At 35.1% G+C, this 21,748-nt stretch overlaps 1 protein-coding gene across 3 annotated transcripts; it reads left to right on the top strand.

The window, feature by feature from the left end:
* Positions 1 to 57: 57 nt before the first annotated feature.
* Positions 58 to 21,667, top strand: LOC135691076 (neo-calmodulin). Of its 3 annotated transcripts, none has more exons than XM_065208836.2 (6): positions 58 to 181; positions 13,854 to 13,887; positions 15,711 to 15,854; positions 17,407 to 17,533; positions 19,884 to 19,999; positions 20,808 to 21,667. In XM_065208836.2, the coding sequence occupies exons 1-6, from the start codon at positions 170 to 172 to the stop codon at positions 20,879 to 20,881; spliced, it is 507 nt and encodes a 168-aa protein (XP_065064908.1). In that variant the 5' UTR covers positions 58 to 169; the 3' UTR covers positions 20,882 to 21,667. The 3 variants fall into 3 exon arrangements, with proteins under 3 accessions (XP_065064908.1, XP_065064916.1, XP_065064903.1); XM_065208844.2 differs by lacking the exon at positions 58 to 181 and adding an exon at positions 8,170 to 8,358; XM_065208831.2 differs by lacking the exon at positions 58 to 181 and adding an exon at positions 12,751 to 12,909.
* The last annotated feature ends 81 nt before the right edge of the window (positions 21,668 to 21,748 follow it).

Below are 21,748 nucleotides of genomic sequence, written 5' to 3'. Positions count from 1 at the left end.
AAATTGACAAGATTTGATGTAAACAGTGCTTTGTCACTGGATCTATTAAAACTATGGATCAGTATTTCACTTGCGCAGATTCATTCATCTGTTACGATGATTTCTGTTTGGTATTGCTGCAGCTGATTGGAGTAAAACATAGAAAACATCACCAAAGATTGTTTTTAGAATGTTAGAAGATGTGAGTACATTAAAATATTCAAATGATGTCCGTGTCCTTTACGGCAAGAGGGTTAACTACTGATCCTTAATTCCATATAATTGCTTCATACCTAACAGTATACCATGTGAAACAGAAGCCTTTCGCAATGTGCACGTGTACTTAAATCTCTTTATCTAACTTTCATTATTATCCTCTCGGTTTGCAGCAGTTGCAGCAGTATTACATGTGGTTTATTACAAGCTTTGAATACTGATTCCACTGTAATGGGGTGAATACAATTAAACATGCGAACGACAACATTCGACCCTGTTTACACTGTATCGGATCATATTTTGATCTACTACAAAGTACCAGAGAAGCAGTATTGTAGTGAAACTTCACTTTCGTGAATCGACCTTTGCGTTTACGGGAATAAACCTTTGCGTTTTCTGAAAACTACGTAGTTAGCAAAAGTGAAGTTTCATAAACTGAATTTCTTGTCAAATTTCGTAACATTTCCGATCTTCAATACCAATGTTTGCTATGGTGTCTGGACCAGTTCCTTCTGCAAAAAAACATAAATAACACTGCTTCCTCCAACTAGACCAAAGTCATTGACCAAAGCAGGGACATACTAATAAATGAAATAATAAGAAAGATTGATAAGAAAGAAAGCCCCATAATGATATAACAGTGATTGACTGAATAATGAAAGAAAGTAGCGAATAATTTATATTCTTGATTTTTGCTTGTGCAGCAAATTATGCAGCAGAAAATATACACACCAGATCAAAGTTGACTTTTGGCAAAAATGAATATTTCGCTTTTTACATTCAAACATTTTTCAAGAATAACATTTTGCGAATTCTATATATAGTGAAATTTTGCAAGAGAAGCATATTGTAAATTTTTATACTTTCTGAAACTTTGCAAGGATAAACTTTCACAAATTTTACATTTTAGGAAATTTCTTGTAATAAGCTTTCGCGAATTTTGGCCAAAAATGCAAGAATGTTTCTTCCCAATGAAGTTTCTAAACTTTGTTTACCACAAAAAATTAAAACTTTACTTAATGATGATATTTTAGCGAGGGAACTTTAAACTTTTGAATAAATCATATACAACTCATATATGTACCCGAGAAATAATGAATTGTGATTGTCAAGGCTGGTATATTCCAAATGTAGCGGGGATACGACAGACAGACACAAGAATACACCTCAGTTCATCAGTTCAGTCTTGTCCGAACTAACATGACTGCATGCTGGCAATTTATCATTGGTCTCACTACCAACTATAATAATATTCAAAACCTGTTGCACAAGCATCACTTTTAGTAGAGGCTGCTTCTATGTAAAAGGGGGTGAAAGAAAGAACCAAGATCACAATTTCCAAGAAAGACAAGTTTCAATGCAAAAATTTTAACATTACGTGTCACGTACTACAATCAATCGTAGAAGCCTAGAAAAATATTTTCATGGTGTTAGCTTCCTGAAGATATTAACTTCAACATAAAGCCAAAAAACAAATCAACTTATTTAATTGTCTGTGTTTGAGTATACCATAAAGAAATATTAAATCTTTCACAGTGGCTTTTAAACAAAGAGTCACACACAATGCCTAATAATAAAGGTCGCTTTGCTTCAACTTCAAGATTTAGACGTTTTATTCAATATACAAGCACATTACTAAAAGCAGTAAGAACACGAGCCTCAAAATTGGTCAAAAGTTAAAAAAGGACATTGACAACAAGCTGAGCCTGAGCTACTGTAAATTATGATTCTGAACAAATCTTCATTGCAAAAACGAGGCCCTGAAGACCTCCCTAGAGCGCAATAGCTAGCAATTGTACTGCTTACACACTTATAATTTAAAAAATGAATTAAGAAAAATCCAGCCTCAGATCTTCAGAAAAATTAAGAGCAGCCAGCCTGAACTTCAATTAACTGGTTCTTATAAAAAAATTGTACATTGAAAGCAGGGTCTATTGCTAACCTAATTACCATTACGAGTACCCATGTGTTTCACAAGTCAGTTTTCTCATAATTAAAATCAGGCGTTGAAGAAGGATTTCTTTACAGAGGATGACAAGGATGACATGGATAAGGTGTTGCCTTAATGCTACTTGACAAATAAGCGCTGAGAATTGATATCTCTTATAATGATGATGGCTTAGCTGAGGATATTTCAAACTTTTTATATGACAAAGAAAACTCATTATGCGATAGCATCATCGTCCTTTTTTGCATAGGTTTGGATGCAAAGCCAACATTTCCACTTGAATTAAAGGGTTCTTTATTTTCTTTAAAGGTTAAGAGCGTATTGACACCAGCAATTTCAGAAGTAGTGTTCCTAGGAAAAAGTAATGCCTGACAGCCCTAGCCTATGTTCCAGACCCTTAATATGAAAAGTAAAGCCCTAGCCTGTTTTCCAGACCCCTAACTTGACAGGCTAGACAGCCCCTTCATAGATTTGTTGAAAGCAAGGTCCAGAAAAGTGGCGGTCTTACGTCCTTTGAAAATAAGAACAGTCATTGAAGACCATAAAGATTATAGTCCTTCTATTTCTATGTTGGAGACAAAATAATCATAGACGCCACACCCATACTTCTCCACCTGTTCACTGTTAACTCTATTTTATAACAAAAATTCTATAAGAACACAAGCCTCAAAATCGGTCAAAAGTTGAGAACATAATGAGATCAAGCTGATGTTTCACCTGAAAAAAGGAGATCTTTGCCATCTACATGTAGAGTGCTTTTCGGTAGATTTTCAAAATTGTCGGCAAATGAAGGATAGTTCACGCATTTTCCTGCTAAAAAGGGGCCTGAACACTCCCCTTGAGCTCAATATTGTAGGATTCCACTACTTACAACCTAAACATTTTAGAGCGAATTAACGACAATCTAGCCTCAAAGTTTGCAAAAATTAAAAAACAGCAAGCCTTAACGTCCATTTACCGGTTCTTATAAAGAAAAGAGTGGAAGATATAACGCATTTCTGGTCATTTGTTCGACGTTAGCAATGATGCAAAGCTGATATCGTAAAATGAGAATGCATTAGGCTGTCTTTGGTTCTTTCCAAGTTATCTTAAACGAGAAAATTGTAAACAAATCAGCAAAGTCGAATCGGAATGAATTTCCCGACAGGTTTTGTTTGCTTCGTTGGCCATCTGCTTCCATCTTTCAATCTGCTGTTACCAAGGAGATAACCAGTTAAGCGCGCCTGGTAACACTATCAAACCAAACTGACATTGTCACTATTTTATCAGAATTTGCAAAGAAGCCCTCATTTATGTTTTTATATTACAATTACCTCATCTTACTTGCAAAACAAAAGCCTAAAGTGCTTCTGTATTCAATTGGAGGGGGCTGCTCGTGTACATCTATTCCATTCAAACATTCAAAAACGTATTCTCTTAAATCTTTTAGCAATGATATATTTTACCTAAATATTTTTTATGATAAAATTCAGCATGAAACTCAAGAGTTGCATGCAACTTTGAATCGTCTTGTTTTACATACCTTTAGTGTGCACATGACTTTCTATAGGACATCGACAATCATTTCCAAAAGTTCTTGAAACACCCAGCAATATGCGTCATGTTCTTATATTTTTTAATTCTCTTCCCAAATACACCCACTTCCGCACCCTCTTTCCCCCAAAACAATGTTGATAATTTAGAGAAAAAGATTATATAAGACGCAGGAATAAACGCACTTCCTGAACACCTACGTCATTTTGTAGTAAATCAAAATTGTTCAAAGGAGGGTGGGGGAGGAAAGGGGATGGCTGAACTTGCCTTTAAAATCTGATGTTGTATACCAAGACTTTTGGTAGGCATTGTGGCACTTCGCATCGACCAGTTAACAGTTCTTCGTTAGAATACTCAAATAACAAATTTTCCAAGACATGGTCAAAACAAGCAGCTCAGTTATGAACTTGTAAGGCGTAGAAAGGCTTTTATGCGTATAGCAGCTGCTTGAAATAAAATAAAGTACGACGAACATGTTTCCAAAGAATTTCAATTTTAAACGGAAGCCTTTCACCGACTGAGCATGTTACGAGCGACAATGTCCTTGCCACAAGCCTTAAAATCTTCAAAAACTAAGCCTGCTCCAATCGTGAATGTTTGATTTTGTGAAATGGAAAGCTGGCACTGGTTCAAACATTAATTATTCAACGCAGATTACACTGTAAATGTTCCTTTTCAAGAAAAGCAGTTCAAGTTTATGTCACTTGTTTTTCAAGAGATAAAAGAAATTCTGAGCGATCACTTTGAACTTTCTCGACCAGCCCAAGACCAAATCAAATATTTACTGGTGTGTTTCATGTGCACTAAAACAGTTACAGAGGGAAAAAGCCCATTTTTTGAATATATTGTGTGATTCCAATCAGCTTGAGCAAATGTTTTCTTTATTTTTGATTCGAAAATCAAATCAGTTGAACAAAGGGACGCATAAATCTCTAAATTCGTGGGATCCATGATGGTTCACAGTTGCTGATAAGGCTTTTTGCCATCTGGTTTCAGTAAAATCGTTTTTCAATGACAAACTCAAATGCTATAGTGATATCTAGAAAAATCGCGTGTTTAGGTAAAGTTTTTGTGCATAGAGATGTAAACGTGTGATTCGGAACAATCTAACAGCAACATATACAAGTAACGCAGGTTTACATAAAACAGAAAGTCATCATTATTGTCGTGGGATATTTATCACCATTGATGTTTAACTATTTTGTTGTTACGTGCTCACATCTAAGTTACTTCCTTGTTTGGAAGCAGCAGCTAATGTTGTGATGATTGCTAATAAAGCTAAACAAACCATTTGAAACCCAATAAATGCCAATGCCCATGCTATTAAATACTAGGAAAGCTAGCTCTATCGATGCACAGATTGCATAGGGCACTATCATGCAGAGTACGAGTTACGAGTTACGAGGTTTAACGGTTTTGATGCAGTGCTATTGAAGACTCTGTTCAAATCTTCGCACAATTTTTTTTTGTAAATTCGTTGGAATAGAAAAATTCCTGAATTGAAACAAAAACATTGTACTGAATATTGGGGTGAAAATTTTTGAGTTTATATCCAGTCCTCTGCAGGGGTTATTCTAAGAAAAATTCTCAACATCACCAATTCAATGTCTGGTACTTTTTTGTCAAACTTTTAACTCTACTTTTAAGAAAAAACCAAGAATAACGGTAGTATTAGAGCCACTGACCACAAAAATAAGTCAAGTCTTTCCTTCAGTGTTGGCATTGGCATTGTAGACGGTAAATGTTGAGGGGATATAGAGGATGGTGTATTTTTACCCAATAAAAAAGCATATACTCAAAAAGCAGTAAAACTCGGCCGAATAACAGGGCACATCCCACTAGAAGAATCTATGCACATGAGCGGTAGGAATTGAGAAACCTTAAAAACCCTGTTAGACAAATAAACATGCAAAATGCACGATAGAATATGCCTGGATCCGGATCTGGCATTACGGCATCAAGATGTGTTCATTCTACGAATGCTACAATGAAAAATATGAAATTGGCGTATTTGGTTATGCCTCTCAACATTAAAATATGTGTATATCTGTATTTTATGCCAGCATTGGCTAGGGTGCTAGCTGCAATGCCACACTCGTGGAATATTAGGAGGCTTATAAGTGCATGAATAATCTTGAAAAAGTCCACGTGAAGTAAAATAATCATTATCGGTACCGCACAAAATCTGTATGGCATTAAAGTTTTCCAGTGCTCAAAATGTGGAGCCCTTGTCGCAGGGGGGTTCACCTTGGAGAAAAATACAGGGTTGTGCCTTCCGCAGTAATTTTTCTTTACCCTGTCATTGAAAAATTTCTGTAAACATGAAACCTCTCCTGGAATAAGAGCTTTAATTCCAAGTTTGAGCTATAGGTGAAGAAAGCTATAGAATGGACAACGATTCAATTTTAATGGCAAATCTGATCTTTTCTGGAAAAAGTATCTTTGGTGGGCATACCTCTGTCAAAAAAAAGTATTTCAGCTAAATATTTGACTCTATTGGCAGGAACATCCCCGGCTAGTCAATGTATTAATCAAATCCCGCGAGCGCTTACTAAGGTAAAAACTAAGAGAGAAAGGGAAGGGCAGCATTGGTTTCAAGGGGTGTACACGGATGCAGAAAATGTTAAACTTAGACGAACAGTTCGTCACGAACTACACTGAAAAGTGAAGAGTCAAGATCAAAAGTAAAAAATTTTTAAAATTCAGGGCTGGCTGACTAATTTTTTAGGTAGAAATTCTTATATTTTTAACATAGGATTTCTCATATTTTACGAGAAAAAAATTTCCAGAGGGTCGATTGTTTACAATACCACAAAATTAAAATCACAACATCACAAATCAAATTTACAACACCACAAAACGTTAAAAAACATACGTCAGAATAACCCTTGGCTGCTCTGTAAAACTAAAAGATACTTCATGGAAAAAAGCAATTTCTGCACGGAAATAAGCAATATCTAAGGTTCTTAATTTTTCTTAACTTGATGGTCAAAGCAGTGTAAGTACAGAAGATTAATGCCACTTCCGTTCATTAAGCTGTTAAAGGTAGTATTTTTGTGAAGATACCAAATTCAAATCAAAACTAAAAAGTAGGAAGACGTAATACAAGGCTCGAATTTTAAAGAATGCACGATTTGTATGGGTCTTAGATTGTCGTCCACAAACAAAGGATAAGACAATGTACGAAGAAACCCGACGAAATACGCAAGGCAGCCTGTTAGCAATCAAACAATTAAAGAAAGAGAAATGCATAAGCAGATATCAAAACTGAATATAATAGGGAAAATTACGTATTGCCACCATCGTTCTAGACCTTCACACAATCAAAATGAGCTAAATTATTCTCGTCCTTCTTTTCGCCATTTTTGCTCCCATAATAAAAGATTCTCACCTACCTACATAACGCTCTGAAACTTTTTCTCGGCTGCGAGCGACTTTCGGTTTCCAAGTTGTCCAGGTTTTATATAAAGTAACGCGTTACGCGTAACACTTGAAACTTCTTTGGATATTGTTTTCCACAGTGTCATTCAGTCATGTGCCAATCAAACTGCTTTTTATCAAACGTTTTTTACTGAACATTTCATAGGGCATCTTATTTTAAAATTCGGGACCTTCAACCTGCTATTGAGGCTAGTAAACTGTACTTTGCAAAGAATGTTGAATATTGTGCCTGCCAAAAACAGTACAAAATAACTGTTCTCGCAAATTCCGAAATTCTGTTTGTATCAAGCCTTCAATAACTTCTACTTTATGGTCCGAAGACGTTCACGACGTGGCATCTGCCAAACGCATCTAAGGGCTGAACCCCGAAAAATGAAACGCAGCCATGTTTTTTTTGTTTTTGTTCAAAGGACCATGTCCGACTCCGATTTTTATCTAGTTGAAAATTGATATTCTTGTTCCTAAAATTGATTTTTCGCTCTTACTGCTTATAAATTGTTTTGAAGGCACTAAATTTCTGCCATCTTTGCCAACATTTTAGAAATTCAAGGCAGCAAGAGTAGTATTTATTAGCTAAAAGTTTCAGATCAGCACATAGATAAACAAAAATTGTTTAAATTTAAACTTAAGTACTTTGCTTTACGTATGTTGGTTAATCATATCTTAGAATAAAAAGATATCTTATTGGAGGAACGCTAACACTATCTATAGAACAAAAGCATAAAAGATATTCGTTCTGATTAGCATAGAAAGTTGAGAGCAAAATATATTTACTCAAATTGTTCAGAGCCGTCGAAACTTTTATAGTTTTATCTACAAAGGCGTTTTTCTGTCTGGAAAAAGTAATAAAAATAGCTTTATAAGCTTTCTAGTTTTCATCTGCTTCTACTAAGCCTTGGAGATTTGCGATCATTTGTATGCAAAATCATCCACTGTTCACATTTCAGCCTGAATTTTTAATGCCGAGCTCATTGCATATTCTGCTCTGTAAAATCAACTGGTCACGAGGTGTTCCTGTAGTGTTCTTGCTAGGATATAAATTCCCTCGGTTGCAGGTGGATTTCACAACAGCAACCTTTGTTCGGCACGGCAAGCAGACACAAAAATCGCGAACTCAACTGGGAGAAGTGTAGAGAAATAAGCACTAAAAGTATATCGAAAAAGGCTTTGACAACATCTTGCCTCGATGAAGTCGTTAAGTTAGGAGCTTCAACTTTCAGTTCCATCAAAGTAACATGGCGGTATGGTTTTAAATGCTATTTTCATTCTTGCAAATTCCTTCCTCTTTCATTAAACAAAAATTACAGAAGTAAACACTAGATCAGTAACAGAACCTAAGGTAAGTTGTGCTTTTGCAGTAGAAGTTTTAAAAGCAAAATCATTAAGATTGTTGACTTTAAATACATGCCGAGTTCTGTGTCTTCTCTTAATGATTTGTTGCTTAGAGCTTTGATCCTTCGGAATCTTGAAATGATACAGAAAATATCAATTTTTGTTAATGCTGTTATGAGATCAGATATATTTTATTACGTAGGCTGTTTAAATCAATAAGTATATTTTAAGTCATAAAACTTTTATCCGTTGCTTTTGCGTTTATATGAATTTTAATCCAGGATAACTATTTTGTAGAAAGACCAAGGTGTCTTAGTCTCGATTACACAAATCTTTATCGTAGGGAATTTGTTTCTAAGAGCCGACTTGCGACTCATCAAAGTGATTTGGTTTATTAAGAGGCAGGCTGCTTAATGTTACAGCTTACTGCTAGCTTGTGTTTATAAGCGTTTGCATAACAAGTATTGCCGCTCGATTTTTTTGTTCTTTGGGAATATTAGAGGTACGCACTTTGAGAAATAAGGAGAGGTACCCTAGAGCTAGAAATGTTATCAGAATATGATGTTTGAGTTCCCAAAGACGGAGAGCTCCTCATTTGTAGAAAAGGTTGACGGCTATTCCTTTCTGTTATTCCTCGATCATGATTTGATTCAATTTTTCTTTCTTTATTCCAATACAAGTGGTAATTGTAGCTATATTAGTTTCTCTATTATACCATATCTTTTATACCATAGATATTTCTTATTTGCTAAAATTATGCAAAAAAACAAAGACAATTTATTGGCTAGATTATGGCTAGAAAATTTATTGTAATCCATGTATTTTGTCTATAGATCCAGTTTTTTTTCTTGGCATCGGATAAAAATCTGTTCATAATTTTTCTATTAATTTTGAAGATCAAAACTTCTTCGTTCTATGGTTGACCTGTTTCTAAAATTCAACAAAACTTGAAGTTCAGGCTGGTAAAATCTGTACCTGAAACTTTTCCTACCTTAAAAGCGGAAGGCAAAAATAGGAATATGTGAATAAAGATAGCAAAAAGTTCTGAATATACCTGTATTCTGAAAGAAAACATTTTATAAATGAGACTTCAACCGAAAATCTCTTTCTGGTGCACATGTCCTAATGTTCGACTTAAACTTGTTTGCAAGCACAATTTTTCATTGTTAATTGCGCTCAGTATGAGATGAACACGAATCCAGCGTACGTTTAACAAAGACTTATTAGTTTTGACAGAGTTTGTTGAAAATGCGAATATTGATTTGCTTGCAAGTTTCGTAATTGTCAAATAAGTCATCATAAAAGGCTTGAAATTGTGCAAAGTGTCTTCAACAGAAAATTCAATTATTATTCACAGCCAGTCACCACAATGCTTCTACTTCATTATCGAGATCCCACAAACTCTTTCACAGCGGCTATCTTCAGCAAGCACAGATAAATTGCCAATTAAGTCTTACATCCACCGCATTATTCTTTTTAAGTAACGTGTTGAAGCCACAAAGAAGAAGTCAATGAGCTTTTGGTAACATTAGGAAATATTTTTGGTGATTTCTAACTCATCTGTTCAAGTTGTCTTACATCAAGTTTACAAGAAAATTCTTTGAGCTGTCATTGATTAAGGACAGAACAACTACTTTCGTCTCAATGCCATGTCAACTTGTATAAATAATCTATAAATACTGTAGTCATGACATTCTGAATTTCATTTGCAAAGTATAATTTTTCTAAGTTATGTGGATTCTTGAGGAGATATTGAAAGCAACTTCTTAATAAAAGAAAGATAGAAGCTTCGTATAGAATCATACCTCGAAAACAGACCAGGCCTGACAAAACCTCATAAGGAAATATAAGGGAAAATTTCTAAATTGCTATCTTCTAAGCAAAACGTGTTCTAAGCAGCTTTTTTAAGGAAAGGGTCAAATTACTCTTAAGAGCAGACATCGTTGTGAATGAAGCAAGGTTGCATTATGGCTCCTTTGCTTTTTAATATCTGTAAAGAAGGAAGGCCGGTAAGGATGAGACTGAAAATGTCTGAGCTTCATCTAAAGTAACTGCATGAAGATGGAAAAGTGATTTCCAAGTCAGCAGAAAGTAATTAAAACGTAAGAAATTGATTTTGGGCTGGTCAAGATGTTAAATTCTAATGAAATTTCTGACAAAGATTCAATGTGAAAATTTTTCTACCAATGTGGCATAAATTATAGCAACTGATGCGAGTAGTTTTCAGAGAGAAATGATAGAACCAAAACTCATCTTCGTGGAGCTGTTCCGTATCTAAGAAGCAAGTCGTGCTGTTTTATGTATGTTCCTCTTAAATCTTTAGAAAATTGAAACTTTCAGCAATTTAGAATTTAACAACTTAAACCATTGATAATTTATAAACCAAGTTCCAATCCTGATCGATTTTTTTAAAGTTAGCTAAATCTTCCGATGTTAGCTCAAGATCCGATGCTCCTGCCGGCTTGTCCACATGTGTTTTTGGTAATGCACCTGTTATTCCACTCTCAGTTATTCTACAAACCACTAATCAATTCTCAGCCATTTTCCAACTTCAATATTGTGGAAAACAAACGAAAATCAAGAGTTGCATCATATCTTAATTTTCACCAAATTTTGAAAAGCAGCAAGTTTTATTATATCGCAATATCGCAATCTTCAAAAAAGGTACATCATATCCCATCTAATCTCATCACCACCCCACCTCTCTCCCCCCACCATTCCCATCCCATCACACTCTCGGAATCCACGGGTTCTTAAAATTTATCCTTTGAAAGATCTTTCGGTTTTCGCCGAAAAGCTATACATCTTAAACTGAAAATTCTTTTTTGGAGCATAGTTTCAATTAATATTGTACTTCCTCGCAGAATGTCCTTCTTGATCCTTAAGCATCTAGCCCACGGCAGATTTGCTATTTAACCTATATGAGTGGACAGACATTGTATTATTTCTTACTCACAATGCGTCTTGCGTGGCACAACTGTTTTCATAAACGCTGAAGTTTTTCTGCAATTACTCAGCTGAGATGCAGTTATCTCCTAAAAACTGGTTAAGGTCAACGCCTTGCTACCACCCAAAATGCCGCACATGCTCCCATGCTCACACTTCAATCACGATTACCAACCACAACAGCTACTTCCACATAAAGACACATTTCACATGCACATCTTCCTGGCTTATTAACTGTATTTACTTAATAAACAGTTTTCGTTTCTTTCCTAATCCAGCTTTTATTTATTCTCATCTTATCTTATCTATTCGCTTTCAACCCCCCCCCCCCCTCACATATTTCCATCTCGTCTTACGTTCTACGTCGTATTCCTACTACGTTCCATATAGTTTATCTTTCGATTCTACTGTTCTGTTCTCTTCTTAACCCTTTTTCCTTCCATTCTTTATTTACCTGATGAAGGGTTAAGCTCGAAACGTTGTACCAAATATTCTTTTCTTGTACAAAGTCGTTATTTCACTGAAAGGAGCTGCCTTGCCATTCTAGTTTCTTATTCAATTCCTTATGCTAATTTATGCACTAATTTATCACACCTTTCTACATTTATACACTTATATATATACTTTATAATATTTAATTCCTTGACTTCCAAGATATCTCAATATTGAAGAGAAATTCGCTTCAAATGGTACCCAGAATTAAATTACAGTGAATTCCCGATAACTCGAACCATCGATAACTCAAACATTCGCCACCTCGAACCATTTTATTGGTCCCTTGGATCCTCGAGTTATCAGGAATTTACTGTATTTGTAAGTAAGACCCTAAGAGTGATTGGGATCTTTCAGCTTTGGCCTCAGCGTGCATCACAAATAACCTTCTGTTTAAAAAAGCCCTATTCTACTTTTAAAACGAAAAAATCCGATTTAACTGCAAAATCAGGCAAACGAGGTGAGATATTTTTATCAAGAAGTGATCATCATTATCATCCAGGCCTAAGCTGAGGATTTTATAAGTGCTTTTGGTTGCAATTGATTGTTTGATGCTGGTAAACCCAGTTGACTCGGTCAGAGCTACAATCCTTGCCAAAAGTCTTGGTACACCAAGCTAAAATTTCGCATAAATTCAGTAGCATCCCCCTCTCCCCCTTGAAACAATGTTGAATAACAACAGTTTCAAAGCTTGAAATTCGTCCAATGTCAGTTTATCAGCTAGGGTAAGTAATAGTCTTTTCAGCCAACATTGTTTTTGGGGGGAGGGGGGATATATCTGTATCTTACAGCCGGAAACCTTTATTTCTTCAAAATCTTTCATTGGTCACAGGGTGTTCCAAGGACTTTTGTCAAGGATTGTATTTACTCACAGTTGGTGAATATGAAGTGATTCAACGAAGAGGTGTATCGCCAGTTCGTATTAAGATACAATAGTGGTGTATTTTGTCTTATGTCATTGTTGTTTTGAAGAGATGAAGATCAAATTTTACAAACACCTGAAATTTATCAGCATTTCAAAAGTAAGTGACCCTTAACTTGTGATAACATCTTTGAATTAAAATGGCGGGCAAGCAATCAATTTCTTTCTGACCAACAGAATCTGCCATGAAATTTTTACCAGGCGGTTGCTCTGAAGGGCCAATGCAGTAAGCCCAAATTCAACTAATTGCTGATTTAATGTCTCAATAGATAAAGCATAAAATTTAAAAACAACCCGAACTTCAAGAGTCTGTTCTACGCTTTGCTTTGCAGAACGCAATGCTAGCCGTTAAACGCCTTTAAATACTCGCAACTTCAATAAACGTCCATATTACCACTTCAACAAGCGGCAATTTGGTCGCTTCCTGTACCAGCTGTGCTCTTTTTATCGTTGTGGTTAAATGGAATTCAGTTCAGTTCAGTTCAGTTCGATGCGGTTAATCGGGTTTCTGACACTCCTACCAAAACAGGCCGATTTGATTTTTCATATGTAAATTTTGCTATCTGTGAGAATTGTGAGAGGTTTGGAATGGAATCGTTCTAGATATCCCATTACTTCCTAATTCAATATACTGCAAGTCGCGGTCACAGTAAAATGGCTGCTGGACGTCACAGTAGATGCCCAAATAAAATATCATATGGCTTTCAATCTCAACCATTGCTACTAAGTATATAGAAATTCCTTTCTTGTTTCATGATCCATACTATTCAAAAACTTTATCTTTATTACAAATTTGAAAGTACCACCTACAGCTGAAAAATATTTGTTAAACAAAAAAGCGCAGCTATTATCAGCTTCCATCTGGCGATTTGTTTTCAATTCTGTAGGAGCCTAGTGATGGCAGGCATACATGTGGCTGTATAGAATAAGTCAAATTTATGATGAAAGTAAATTTCATCGAAAACTGCAGGTTGTAAATTTGAGCTGCAAATTCAATTTGACAGCATGTAAGAAGGAGTTTGAAAATCTTCTATTTTGTTTCAGGAAAAGATGCAACTTAGCGACGAACAGCTCAAGGGTAGGTAATTCTCCTTCGTCAGGAGCGCTTTCCCTTTTGGCAATGTTTTTAATACATTGTGATAGTGTTTACTTGCTTGCAGCATAAAAAGGCCAAAGTTAAAGAGGTTTTATAGTTTGCTTTCACTATAAGGGTGTACAGTGATTGTTGCACTCAGTTTTGAATGCATTAAGACTAGCTAAACATTTTAAAGTTAAATTAATGAAGCAGCGAGAGCAAGATTTTCTTTTAAGCATGTCAATGGAAAGGTTACTGTTGATTAGCAAAGCGCAACTGCAAGTCAATTAGTAAAATTCAAATAATATTTTCATTTCTCAACCAAGAAATTATGGCCCCCATCTTGCGCAGTAACATAGGAACGTTCTGGGTTGGATTTTGTACTTCACATTGCATACTGCTTGCTTGAGACACAGAGATTCAGAAACTATAAATAACTTTTACGTGTCATACTTGGTTTGAAGCATATCTTTGCTGACTTGTCATCAGCTTTATTAGTGATTTGAAAATGGCTTTAAAAAAGCAAACATTTTACGACATACTAAACGCTTTTTCGTCTGACACTCCTCAGAGCATAAAACGTCAGAATGAAGGTCCGAAAAAACACGATGAAAAATATATATACCCAGTTGTGGATCGAAATAGGCCAATCAGAAAAACGCAAGCACAAGACCAGTATGGTTGACCAATTAGTGCCGCGAGCCTAAAGATGATTATGAATTATTATTAGTCTTTTTTATGTTATTCACGGAACATATACTTTGAGAAATCACTTGGAGAGAGACTATGAACTACTTGAAGCCTGATTTATTCCATTTCGATTTGAAGAGGATATTAATGAAACAGAATAGACTCTAATGGCAGTAAAAACTGTTGCATGTCTTAATTCTTTTTTTCTTTGGTATCACCAATATTTATATATTCAGAAATACTTAGTGGTTGAACAGGTACGATATAACTGGGAATATTATATATTATGAGATATAATTGAGACTAGATGTAAAATACAAGAAGATTCATAATTGATTTCGTACAGACAAAATCCCTGATGAATTTTAAAGATATTAAGTGAAAATGGCACGTAGATTTATGTAGAATAACTCATTTTCACCCTAAAGGTTTATTTTCAAATCATTAAGAAGCATTTAAAAGACAAATGAAAGATAAAAATTTCAAGACATGTGCGAAACTCAATCGAAGATAAAGTCCTCAGGATGGCTTGTGTAAATATGCCAGATCATTTTCACCTATGAACCTCTATTCTCACTAATCAAAACTTGAGAATATGATGTCATGCTCAGTTACACAACTGATTGCCTGCTGCTTGTTAACATTTGCTTAAATTGAACAGCGACTGCAAAGTCAAGTTGATGTTCCACAAGGATCGATTTTCGTTCAATTCTTTTTAGCAATGGTGTCATGATTGATATGCATGCAATGCAATGCTGTATGTTTCTGTCGTGACAAAAACTCTCTAAATACGTGTAGAGATTGGTGCGCAAAGCTTTTTTTGGCATTAAGTAACAGAAAGAATTCAAAGTGAACAAAAGTGAAAAGGGATTGATAAAAACTTAACCAAGACGTGATTCATTAATGACAGTTTAATTCATTATATGCATGCGATTTTATTTTTAGGAGGTGTAATTGGCAGATTAGTATTAGAGGGGGATTTTTTCTCGGATGCTAAGAAAAAGAACAAATTTAATGTGGTCAAAATTCAGAAAAAAGGTTCAAGTATGTTTGTAAACAAAGTTGTCTATGTCTTGTTAAATCAGACTGCGTATTAGGTATTGTGAATAAACTATAGTCCTTGTTGCCCCTTTTAGAATTCAAAGAGGCATTCTCTTTGTTTGATGCCAAAGGCAATGGATCGATTTCAGAACAAGATCTCGGCGTTGTTATGAGAAGTCTAGGACAGAACCCAACGGAAAAAGAAATTGAAACGATGATCAAAGAAGTAGATGTGGACGGTAAGTACATAGAGTCTAAAAACGTAAGTACGTGAGTGCTTAAGGTAAAATTCTTGACAAATGACAATACTGCTTCACATGGAAAATGGAAGTAAAAAGAGCAAAACCTGTGAAACGATAATAAACAGCACGTGGAAGAAAGTGCCTGTTTGAACTTGTTTACAATTCAATACAGCACATCATACTGCATATTGTCAGAAAGATGGCAATAAATTGGCGTTCAATGACGCATTAGATCTTAACACAGCTATGACATATGTGCTTTTAAACTAACTCTTGAATGGAAAAAATCAAATTTTACATTTGTTTCCGTTCTTACAACTTTTCACTTACCCGGCAATCTGAGACGTTGTAAGGGCTGCAGAGTGGGAGCGGTGTGACAAAAAAAGCAAAATAAATGCCCCTTGTAATGTATACAATATATTTGTTGTCTTGGTAGCAAGATTTCTGTAATCTGCAAAGGAATCTGGGCTGATTGGATGGAAAGCGTTCATTAGTTTTGTTGTTTAAGTTAGCAATGGAATATATATTTATAGTTTAAAGGTTGCTATAAGATTAAGAAAGCTATTTTTAACAAGTAGAATTTAACAATTTAAATTTAGTATAAGTTGACAGACACTTCAGCCCTATCAATGCAAAACAGACTAAGTAAATCCTATTTTTGCAATAGAAACCACCCTTTACAAACTCCTTTCAAACTAAGCCCAGCTGCCGTTCATATTGAAATCCTTTGCATTGAATTATTTTAACGGGTAGCAAAGTAAATTTACAGAACTCAATGCAAATTTATATAATATATCCTATCCGTGAGTTGGGTGTGAATCACAACATAAAAATGCTCTCATAGCATTAATTAGAGGGGAGATATTAGAATTCCATTATATCATGAACTCCCCACTAGATGAGTAGAAAAACGAAAGCTTCAGTTTTTCGTTAGCAAAACACTTCCAGTATTTTAGTGCAGATCGTTACATTTTATAGCTTCCTCGTTGGCCAGTTTTCCCTATTAAGTGATATGATGAGAATAAATATATAAGCTAGCATCACTTTTTTCTTTCTTTATTTAAAGTTGGTACAATCTCTAGTCATACTCAATCTAATTAAAACCAACTAATTTAAATTACCAACGTTAATTATAATGTAAGTCAAATATAGCCGATGTTTCAAAGGTCTCAAGTACATTTGAACAATGAAAATTCTAAGATATTTTTCTTGTAAATTTGTAAAATTGGGGAGTATTTTGTTTCGTTTTGGATTGAGTTCAATATTTGGCTACATCTATATGATACGTTATCAAATTTACATGTTTGTGATGTGGCTCGTGCCTCCGCTGTATTAGATTCGAGGTGGGGATGAAGTTTGCTTTTATTGTCTAAACTATTTTCATTGGAGACATTGCTGTTTCTAGAAAGTGTCTCAAGAACCTTTGTCAAGTTTCCATCTCACTGAAATTGTTGTTCTTCAATACGGGAAGAAAAATGTCACAGAATCGTTAATCTTTCTAGAAAATAAGGGCTAATTAATGAATTATAATAGCTATTATTTCTTTTAGGAAATGGCGAAGTAGATTTTTCAGAATTCGTTCAAATGATGAAAACTCAAATGAAAAATAGAGACGCTAATAGAGAACTAATGGAGGCCTTCCAAGTTTTTGATTGCAACAGAAATGGCAGAATAAGGTAATCCTTACATGTTTTGCCTTGAAACTACTTCAATGCTTTTGTTGTTCAATAACAACAGTAAAAAGGTGCAGGGCCGTCACCACGGGGGTTGGTGGGTGTGTGTAACAATTTCAAGAAACATTTCATCGTAAAAGCGGATAGTTTTGGCATTTAGGGATTGGAGTACCCTCCTTTCAAAAAAAGGCAGCGATGGCCCTAAAAACTGGAATCCATGCAACTTCTTATTTGCTTTAACCTAGAAACGCTTTTCCTCCGATTTTGAGAATGAGGATGCATGCATTGTATCAGTTTGATGGGAATAGTTGCAGTTAAGCCTCTTGCAAGGTTTCAATAAATATTTGACAGCCATTTTTATTTAATTTACCATGCTCACTCTTTTATTCTGTTCACAGTTGTCCTGATATTTTCGCCACTAAATACCTCTTGGCCTACTTGCTACTTAACGTAGTTTTTTGCCCAAAAGTGTTTTCTTTCCCTTGAATTTTATGAAGGAAAAATAGCTTTATTTAAGCTTAATCTTTGCAAAATGACTTGGTTACGTAAAATGATTTATTTAAAACTTATCTTGACTATTGTGATTTTGTTGTGAACTAGATATTAAAAAAGCAACAAACTTTAGGCCAACAAAAATCAAATTTTATTGATTTGTTATCATTTACCGGATTTTATGACTTTGCATATTAAAAAAAATTAACTTTCAATAACTGAAATTTTAGACCAGTGAGATTACTACACTAAATACAGTTAATTCTCTTTTTAGCCCCCCGGGGGGCTTGTTGTTTTTTAGCACTTTAAAGAGGGGCTTATAAGAGAGGGGGCTAAATTGAGAGAGGGGGCTTAGTAAATATTTTGAAATATAAGCCCCTTCATAGTGGTAAACTAATTTTTTGTTATTTGCGAAAAAAATATATCAAATCAGCCTTCTATATCAATAATATTGTCATCGTCATCGTTATCAATTATATAAATACTAAAGTATCTTCTTTGGCCATGTTGCCTTCTTAAATTGAGCATTCGAAAAGGTCGACTTCATCCCTCGGAGTACCAACGGCCTGTAATTTTGATAAAAGGCTCTCACATGGACTGTGCTTAATGCACACTAAATCTTTGTCTACCAATCTGTTGTGACTTGAAGAGACATAGATACGCAGGTGTGAATTTTGATTTAATTCGGAGTACTGAACGACCAATGAATAAAATGAGAATCTGTTTTTTATCAAGTTCACTTATTTCCAGTGAAAATTAAGAGAGGCTAAATTGAGAGGGGGGGCTAATTAAGTTTTCCCTTCTGAAAAGGGGGGCTAATATAAGAGGGGGCTCAATTGAGAGGGGGCTTAATTGAGAGGGGGGCTTAATTGAGAGGGGGCTTAATTGAGAGGGGGGCTTAATTGAGAGGGGGCTTGATTGAGAGGGGGCTTGATTGAGAGGGGGCTTAAAGGAGAATTTACAGTACAGCTGTCTTGCATCATCCATTACCTTTTCCGCCTGGGACTCCATACTTGTGTCAAACATCGAAAAAGATTTCAAAGAAAGGACGCAAGCTGCAAGATCCTTTCGAAGAGATCGAAACGATTTAAAGATAAAACACCCAGTTTTATTGACTTTAACTCTATTTGAAATTCTTTAGCTTAGTTAGACAGAACAGTTTTGAGTGAAGATATCACTTGATAGCGATCGCTCAACTAAGACAGCCTGCCTTAGTTTTTCATTAGAAAGTTCTGTGCCGCATGTTATTACTGAATTCATTTTTCATTGCAAGTTATATCTAAAAATATCATGCTTAATCTGGTTTGTTGAATTTCAGGATCGTGTTGAATGTTCAGGTGCGGCACTTTCAGTCGTGTTTTAATCAGGTTACCTTCCTTAAAAATGTCTAGGACAGCAGTTTAAGAAATTTCAAAGAGAAAATCCGTTTTGAAGATGGCATTGACTTCAAAGAGCATAAAGAATTAATTGATCCTATTAAACTGATCTTAAAAATGACTTCAAAGAAAAGAACTTTAAATCAAAACGATTGCATCATATCATTTTAAAAGACCAGTGACGAGAAAACCCGTTATTTTGCAAACATCGTGTTATTTAAGTAACTTTGGTAGAAAAGGATTTCTTAAAGAGCTGCCTTAATTAACAGCGAAGCCCATAACACTCACGGTCATGTTTCCCAAAATCCTTTGCGGGCATTCGCAAATTTGACAACCTTTGATATTTCAGTCAATGTCGAAGTTTAATTCTTAGTTAGTCCTGCTACTTGAATCACTTCTGCAGAGTAAAAAGAAGTATATTTTGAACTGATTTTTTCAATTCAAATTTTCAATTATAAGCATTTTATCTGTTTATAATGTTTCAGTCCAACAGAGTTGAAAGATACAATGAAGAATTTAGGACAAGAACTAACAGAAGAGCAATTGAAACTAATGATTCTAGAAGCTGACTACAATGGAGATGGCGTGATAGATTTTGAAGGTTTGCGTCCTTATCAACATTTCTGTTTTGCTCAAAAACTGATTTATCTATTTGATAACGCCATATCGCTGTCGTCTATCAAAGACCATTCTTTGCTTTCTTTGAATCGACTATCTCACTAGACAGCTAATCGTAGCCATGTTTCCAATGCATTAGCAACAGTTGTGTAGTTCTATTGAAATAACAAAGAAAGGGGCCTTGCACAAAATGTTGCTGAAACAATAGCAAAAGTAGAAATTGACTATTTTTTGGCATTAACAAAGGGGGCTCAGCCCCTAGCCCTATACCCCTGACTAGTAGCTCTAGCTGCACGCATATTGCCGAGTATTGGGAATTTTTCTAGAAGTTTGGGCTTACTTAATTCCTAGAAATAAAATAATCTCACCTCTTTCAGGGGGTAAATTGCAAAACAATAACTGGCACGTCTGGTAGGTCCAGCATGGCCCAAATTTCAGCGTATTGTATCCCAACTCCCAAGTGAAGATGTTTGAGATTACATCATGTTTTCTTCGTAGAAACTGTCTCTCGTGTACAACATCCTCGTACACATGCAATTACTCATTCAAAATTATTGGACAACATTGTCCACCAATGCTCAAAAATTGTTTGTCCATATTTTTAAAAACGAGGAGGTGTAATTTCCCCCATCCCTCTGTCTCTACTAGTGTTATCAGTTACAAGAGAGCATTTTGAAATTCCATTTGTACCATAATTAGCTGAATTTATTTTTAATATTCGATTTTTAAAATCACACACTCTCTTAATATTTGCTTGTTCATTTATTCACCATAAGGACATTCTGTTTCAGAATTCAAGAAGCTCGTCACCACACTTGATAAAGCCATAGATGCTCCTGCACGAGTTTTGGTAAACAACAATTGATCAACAGGCACATATATGTACAATTCATAAATCTAATGTTTTGAGATGCGCTATTGTTCAACAAACTACTGTGCAGTTGTCAAAGAGAATTTCGCAACAAATAATTTGAAGAGGACACTATTGTAGCTTTAAAGAGCACCGTTTCATAATACGGCGACCAACGTTCGAGGCAAAAATTTATTTTACATATTTGCAGACAATATGAATTGTTTTGCCAACAGTTCAAACGATGAAAAATGTAAAAGATGGCCTTAAATTGTTTTAAAAAAATATTTAAAGAAGTACGGATTAAAGTTTTTAGCAGCCGCAGGATAAATTTATTTAATAAATTTGTAACCCCTCCAAATAACAAAGATTAGTAATATTATGATGTAATCACTGTAATGTTATGTTAGAAATACCAGTACTTTGTTTTGATAAAACTGGTTGGCCTTACTTTAGTTTTATGATCACCTGGACAGATTCAAACTTCTTTTAACTAAAGACCAATACTGAAGCTAGATTTGGTCAATTTTAAACGCTGTCCTTTTTACAGCAAAAGCAATACGTGGCTTTCTGTTTACTAGATGGATCTTTTTCTTGTTTAATATTTATTTCATGCCCAAAAGTAGATTTTCTGACATCCAAGTGAAAGGAAATTGATGTCCCGATAAAAACTTGTTCATGCTAGGGTCAACTATTGTAGGTGAGTGAAGATGTATCTGTAAATAGGACAGGCAACATAATATGTAGATAAGGATTTGACAACAAAGTTGTAAAAATGTTATGAAATAAAATTACGGTTAATAGAGTGTTTTCTTTATCACTCAGAATTCTGTCATTCTTTATAAAGGGGGCTGTACTTTCTTGCTACAACCACAACTTTGA

Source organism: Rhopilema esculentum, chromosome 10, assembly GCF_057945365.1.
Source record: "Rhopilema esculentum isolate cy_ngs chromosome 10, ASM5794536v1, whole genome shotgun sequence".
In the NCBI taxonomy this organism is placed as follows: Eukaryota; Metazoa; Cnidaria; class Scyphozoa; order Rhizostomeae; family Rhizostomatidae; genus Rhopilema; species Rhopilema esculentum.
This window is presented reverse-complemented; position numbering and strand designations above follow the sequence as displayed.

Excerpts from the sequence above, each read along its gene's own strand:
- LOC135691076 (XM_065208831.2), top strand. The coding sequence starts at position 12,862 with ATGAAGATCAAATTTTACAAACACCTGAAATTTATCAGCATTTCAAAA. Across the intron at positions 12,910-13,853 it reads AATTTATCAGCATTTCAAAA|GAAAAGATGCAACTTAGCGA; the intron begins GTAAGTGACCCT and ends ATTTTGTTTCAG. Across the intron at positions 17,534-19,883 it reads AACAGAAATGGCAGAATAAG|TCCAACAGAGTTGAAAGATA; the intron begins GTAATCCTTACA and ends ATAATGTTTCAG.